The following is a 6,419-nucleotide window of genomic DNA, read 5'->3' as shown; positions in this document are numbered from 1 at the left end:
AAAAAAAAAAAAAAAGATACAAATCTCATAACCAGTTTATCAGAGCATTTCCATGGTTGACCTTCCAGTGGGTTCTCAGGAGATTGTAAATCGCATGTGAAGAGATTGTCCACTTTATTCCCTAAGAGTCATGGGTTGTTGAGTCAGTAGTATAACTCCCTACAGACTACACCACCACAGATACCAATCTGTAATCATCTGATGAAAAAGAATGGAACCCAAAATCTAGAGGAAACTCTCTCCAGGACTGTCTACATGAACCACACTATAAGAACTAGCTGGTATGTGGCTACTATCATTGCCTGTTTTGGTCAGGGCCCCAAGAGATAAATCCCTATAGTCTAGAGACAAGTAGGGGGCAGAACCTCAAAGACTTAAAACTAAAAAAAATCCCAGATTTGTGCTGGACCTGTTGATACCAGAGGAATCCCTGAGACTACTGCCCAGAGATACTTTTGAAACTCTGAACCAAAAACAATCCTCTTAAGGAACTTTTCAGCTAATTAAGGTTGGCTGTTAAGGAATTTCAACTGTAACTACTACTATATTCCTTAAAAAAAATGTTTATGTGACCAAATAGTCAACAATTACTCCAAAACAAAAATGAGAAGGTAGAGGCTAGGTTACTGAAAACTGCACAGCTGGAAGAGAATGAAGACAACACACAATGTGAAGGATGTAACCAACATTAATGATTTGTGCAGAAACTATTCAATGGAATCCATATTGCCTTGTAACTTTTAACAAAAAATACAATGTTATTTCAAAAAAAGGTAACAGCCAAGAAAACCAAGGAATGTACATCTACTCTATGAGTAGAAAATCAAATCCACAGTATCCAACATTAAATTCAAGAGGCCTAGTCTAATCCTAGCCTGGAGCAAAAACATTAACTAAATCTCTCTCCCAGAAACTGTCCAGCTGTGTCCTAGGTTTACAATTACCCTGAGGTGTATTTTGCACAGAGATCTGGTGGACTAGTGGGTAAGGAGCTGCGCTGTCAACTAGAAGGCACACAGGTCAAATTCACCATCTGCTCCAAGGGACAAAGATGGGCAATCTCCTCTCATGCCTCTGAAATCCCAATGGAGGGTCAGTGAGGGGAGGGTCAGCGAGGGGAGGGTCAGCGAGGGGAGGGTCAGCTAGGGTTCAGTTCTGACTTGACAGTATATAATAAGACATTCTGCAACCCCTAAAATCTCTATTTCCAATATTTGTGTTAAATTCCTCTTTCAAGTGTAAATACTCAGGGAAAAGAGTATTTTACACCAAACTTGTTAATCCTTTCCTCTACTATCTATTACATCTCACCGTCAAGAAAACAAAAATCCTCACCAATAGGCCAACAGGTAACATTACAATAGATGAAGAGAAGATAGAAGTTGTCAACTATTTCATCTTGCTTAAATCCACAATCAACACCACTGGTACCAGTAATCAAAAATCAAAAGACATGGTGCACTGGGAAAAATCAGTTTTCAAGGTGCAATGATAAAAGTTTAAAGACTAAGGTGTATCTAATTCACATTAGTCTTTTCCAATTACTTATTCACCTGTAAGCTGGGCAATGTAAGGATGACAGAGGAATTTATGCCTTTGAGTTGTGATGTTAGATAAGAGAATTGAATATCCCATGGGCTGCCAAAAGAACAAATAAATAGGTTTAGAGAAAGTGCAACTAGGGTGCTCCCTGGAGGCAAGAATGATGGAAGCTTATATTTTCATCATATTCGTATTTTGGGCATGTTGTTAAGAAGATGGTCGATCCTTAGAAAAGAACATCAGCTTGGAAAGTCTCAATGTCAGCTAAAAAGAGGAAGACTCTCAGCAATGACTTTTACAATGGGTTTAAGGATTAAGAGATGATGAGCGCAGCACAGGTTAAGGCAAGGCTCAAATCCACTGCTGATAGTCTCTTAGAATACCGGACATGCCCACACCTAACAATAACTACTAAAAGGTGGAATTTCTTTCAAGGGGTATTCATCAAATGGGGATTAGTCAGACGAAGTAAATAAATATATACTATAAAACACCATGCAACTTTTCAAAAGAAAACACATCTGAAGTTTATCCTACACATCAATAAAAAGCAAAGAGCACAATAATGGAAAAAGTGTAATCTCCTTGTTACTGTTATGTGCTATCAAGTTGCCTGTAACTCATAGTGACCCTATGTACAACAGCTCTGAATCTTGCTCTATCCTGTGCCAACCTTATTGTATCTGACACACCTTCTCCCATTATCCCAGTCACTGAGTCAATCCATCTCATCAATGGTCCTCCTCTCTTTCATTGTCTCTCCACCCTCCCAAGCATGATGTCCTTCTCCAAGGACTGGTCCCTCCTTGCAACAAGCCCAAAATACATCAGACAGAGCTTCAGAATCCTTACTCCAAGGAATAGCCTGGTTTCACCCTCTCTAGGATGAACCTGTCTGTTCTCCTGGCAGTCTGGTATATTCAATACTCTTGTCCAGCACCACAGCTCAAAGGCATCAATTCTCCTTCTATCATCCCTAGTTACTGTCCAGCTTTTTGATGCATAGTAAGTAACTGCCAAGACCATGGCCTGGATCTCCAGACTCTTTTTCCTGTGTGCCAAGCTGCTCATTTCCTTATCCCCACCTCCCTAGATCCATAGTAAGGTCATCAGCAAACTGAAAAGCACCTCACTACTCAAAAAGGCAACTACTACTCACTTCTAATCAACCAGTTATAGATTCTGGTTTTCAAATCAAAACTCAATTTATTAAGTTGATTTTATTTAAATAAATTTAAATTCATGAAATTCTAAAATGTAATAAATCTTCATTCACTTAACACATACTTAGCAAGCACCAGCAAGTACTGTGCTAAAGCTGAAGATTCAGCACACAGAAATGGTTGCTTTCTGGAGCTTGTACTCCAGTTTTGTTTGGGTTTCTAAAAAATTTTACACACACACACACACACACAACACACACACACAAATTTTACATTGGTTTGTATACAAAGTTTGTATACATTGTTTCATACTATCCTTCATTCACATTGTGATTCATGTCATTATTCTCATTGTTTTATAAAATCAATCACCATTAAACCATACCAATCACTACCTGCCAGATCTTTGCCGTTTCCTTTACCCCTCTCCCTCCACCCATCAAACTGTATGAACCTATGATTTCTCCCCGCCCACCCTCGCCCCTCTGTTCTCACCCCTTCCCCCCTTGAATCCCCATACACTTTTTACTAGTTATCTTTCTGGTTTTTTACAAAAGCAAGACAAGCAAAGTACATTTGTTAGGGAAGCAAATGGCCAGGGAAGAAAACAGGAAATGGAGAAAAAGAAGGAAAATGTCCTCAAGTAGTATTGTGATTTTTCAAAATCTCAAGTACTATGAGGACCTGTTTAGCCAGCAGGCTACTAATTTAACAACTCAAGTGAAGAACAGATTTGTATTTCACTCTCTCATGTACTCAATGCCATCAAGTCAGAGCTGATCACAGATGAGCCTCCAGTGGATTTTCAAACCCTGGGCCTTTGGCTTGGCAGGGCAGCTCCTTACTACTAGGCCACCACCTTAAACACCACCTTTTTAGGGCCTAAAAAAAAGGTTGCTGAAAGGATCACAATACTAAGTCCTTGATAGAGTAAGGGGGAAATGTAGAATAAAACCCAAATCAAATCAAAGACCAGTGAGACTGGTGGAATCCCCAGGGCTATAGCCCTTGACACTCTTCAAGTATGGAACCAGAGTCACCCCAACTTCCACCCCAAGAATAAACACAGAAATAAGGTGATCAGCTTAATTCCAAGGAGGAACACACTGAAAAAATAGTCAGTTCTTGGGTACCATCAAAGTCAGAACCATTGACCCTGCAGCAGGTTTTCAGAGGCAGGAAATAAATGACACAGGAGGAGATTGCTCCTCCTTCTTCCGCAGAGCAGCTGGTGGATTCAGACCACATGCCTTTGCAGTGGCAGCGTAATTCCTCACCACTAAGCCTCCAGCATTCCCAAGCAATCCTACAAGATCAAGAGAGTAGGCAGCATCTGCCCAAGGATAGTAAGAACAAATAAAAATAACAAATATAGGGAGGAAGTGGGAAGAATCCTGATCACAGATGGTAATAAGTATCAGAAAATATATACAAACTTTTGAATGGAAAATATTCACTAAAATCACAATAAAAAGTATAAAAAGAAATAAATGTTAGAAAACTTCAAAACATAATAAAACCAAATCCACTGTCATCAACTCAATTTGAACTCCACAACCACACATTTTAGAGTTGAACTGCACTCCCTTAACAGGTTCTCAGTGGCTACCTGGGAACTAGATTGCCAGGCCTCCTTCTGAGGTACCTTCTTCTGAGGTAGCTTTCTTCACTGACTTGAATCACTAATCTTTTACTTAACAGTTAAGCATGTTAATCATTCATACTGCCAAGGACTCTTAGGGCTGATAATGTAACATGCACATGTTGTTGTTGTTATGTGCCACTGAACAACCTGTGACCCATAGTGACCCTATGTATAGCAGCTCTAAAGCCTGCCCTGTCCTAAGCCAGTCTCACCGACTCCAATACACCTACCACCATTGCCCATTACTTTATCAATCCATCTCATTGGAGGTCTTCCTCTCCTGCTCTGTCCCTTCACTCTTCCAAGCTTGATGTTCTTGTCCAAGGACCAGTCCCTCCTGGCCACATGCCCAAAGTATGTGGTGATGGAGCTTCAAAATCCTAGCCTCCAAGGAAAAACTTGATTGCACCCTCTTCAAGACAGACCTATTCGCTTTCTTGGTGGTTCATGGTATGTTCAACTCTTCTCCAGCACCACAACTCAAAGGCATTGATTCTCCAATCATCCTTCGTCACTGGCTAGCTTTCTGATGCACAACAAGTAACTGTGAAGACAATGGCCTGGATCAGGTGCACCTCAGTCTCTGGACTGACACAGCTGCATTTCAGCACTCTGGAGAAGTACCTGACAGCAGATTTCCTGACTGCTAGTGCATGTGTTTGGGGGGTGGGGGGAGACAGTAAATGTATTGGTTATTTCTGTAAGAGAAGTGTCTTTCACCCGCTCAGTAAAATGCTTGTCAGATACTATTCTAAAACTAAGTAACCAAATTAAAACAGACTAGGAAGAAGGATGGGCCATCCATGTCTGAAATATATCAGATCTTCAACAACCCAATATACAGTAGATCAAGCACATGGCCTATCCTTATTCAGCACCAGTGATCTTTCCAGTTTGCCGTCCCTCTGCAGCCCACTGCTACTCGGTCCATTTTGTCTCACAGAATTTACGGGGCAGGGAAGAACTGCCCTCTTACGGCTTCCAGGGTCATGATCTTTGCAGAGGCAGACTCTCTCATTGTTCACTGCAAATACTTTTAAAAAATAAACAGAAAAAAACCCCAAACCCAACCCACATAAAAGCAACTACACATCTGACATCTAAATGTTTGATTTTCAAAACGATCTCTCCACCATTAAGCAAAACCTCAATGGAAAACAAAGTTTGGGCGAAATGTCATACCAAGAACTAAATGTTTCTGAAAGCACTGGTTCTCAGATTCAAAATCATTCAAAGCACAAAGACACAATTTCTTATTTACAATCAAAATACATCGTTATCTCCTAAGCATACAAGTGACCTTTTGCAGCTGTAATCTTCCAGCCTGGGTTAATATCTGAACATCCAGACAACACTCCAGGCCAAGTAGATTCGGCCCAATTAAAGGAATTTCTCAAGGTGGAGCCCAGCCCTAAGTGTTCAAAGACTTTCTTCCTGTGCTGCCATATCTGAAAATGGCCTAGGAAGGCACCATCAGGCTACCCTCTGACCAGGGCTTGGCTTCTGGGTTTGACTCTGAGCGCCTATCAAAGGCATGAACTTTCACAATGCCCTCCCACCAAAATTCCCAGTCTCCGAAGCACGTGGAAATGGCTTCACAAGGTGTTACAGCCACCCACCTTCAAGATAAAGGGTTCCTCCTCCAGAGAAGCCATTTCTTCTAGAGAGGGGCTGGCGGTGCGCAGAAGAGAGCCTGCCAACGAAAGGAACCCCCCAGTGCTACCGACCAGGCTGCCTTTGGGGGGCGCGCCCACACCGGGGCACGAGGAAGGGGCGCAGGAGGAGGAATTTCCGATGCGGGGCAAGCGCAGTGAGTCAGACACATCGGACTCCCGGGCTTTCAGGCGCTGGGGGCTCTCAGACGAGAGGCCGAGAGCTGGCCGTGCGGAGGGGGCCACCGCATGGGACTCCCGGGGGCAGCTGCGTTTGCTGGGACCCCCTTCCGCAGTGCCGCTCCAGGGGTACTTGACCTTGCGACGCGCCGACGCCATGGGCACCTGCAGGGGAGAGAGGGGGCCCGGATGTCACCCCGCCCTGAGCCCCGACTGTCCTGGGCCCCTGGGAGCGAG

The 6,419-nt window shown here is 42.8% G+C and overlaps 1 protein-coding gene across 1 annotated transcript in view; it reads right to left on the bottom strand.

Moving 5' to 3' along the window:
• The window catches only part of TATDN2 (TatD DNase domain containing 2), a 56,330-nt gene that overhangs the window by 49,853 nt on the left and 58 nt on the right, over positions 1-6,419 (bottom strand). Inside the window, exon 2 of the mRNA XM_006900540.1 lies at positions 5,970-6,347. Coding sequence (XP_006900602.1) covers positions 5,970-6,341 — 372 coding nt within the window. The 5' untranslated portion in view covers positions 6,342-6,347. The remainder of the gene's footprint in view (positions 1-5,969; positions 6,348-6,419) is intronic.

Source organism: Elephantulus edwardii, unplaced genomic scaffold (genome assembly GCF_000299155.1).
Source record: "Elephantulus edwardii isolate Elephantulus edwardi_28Jun2011 unplaced genomic scaffold, EleEdw1.0 scaffold00288, whole genome shotgun sequence".
In the NCBI taxonomy this organism is placed as follows: Eukaryota; Metazoa; Chordata; class Mammalia; order Macroscelidea; family Macroscelididae; genus Elephantulus; species Elephantulus edwardii.
The sequence above is the reverse complement of the archived record's forward strand: the minus strand, read 5'-3'. Positions and strand labels throughout refer to the sequence as shown.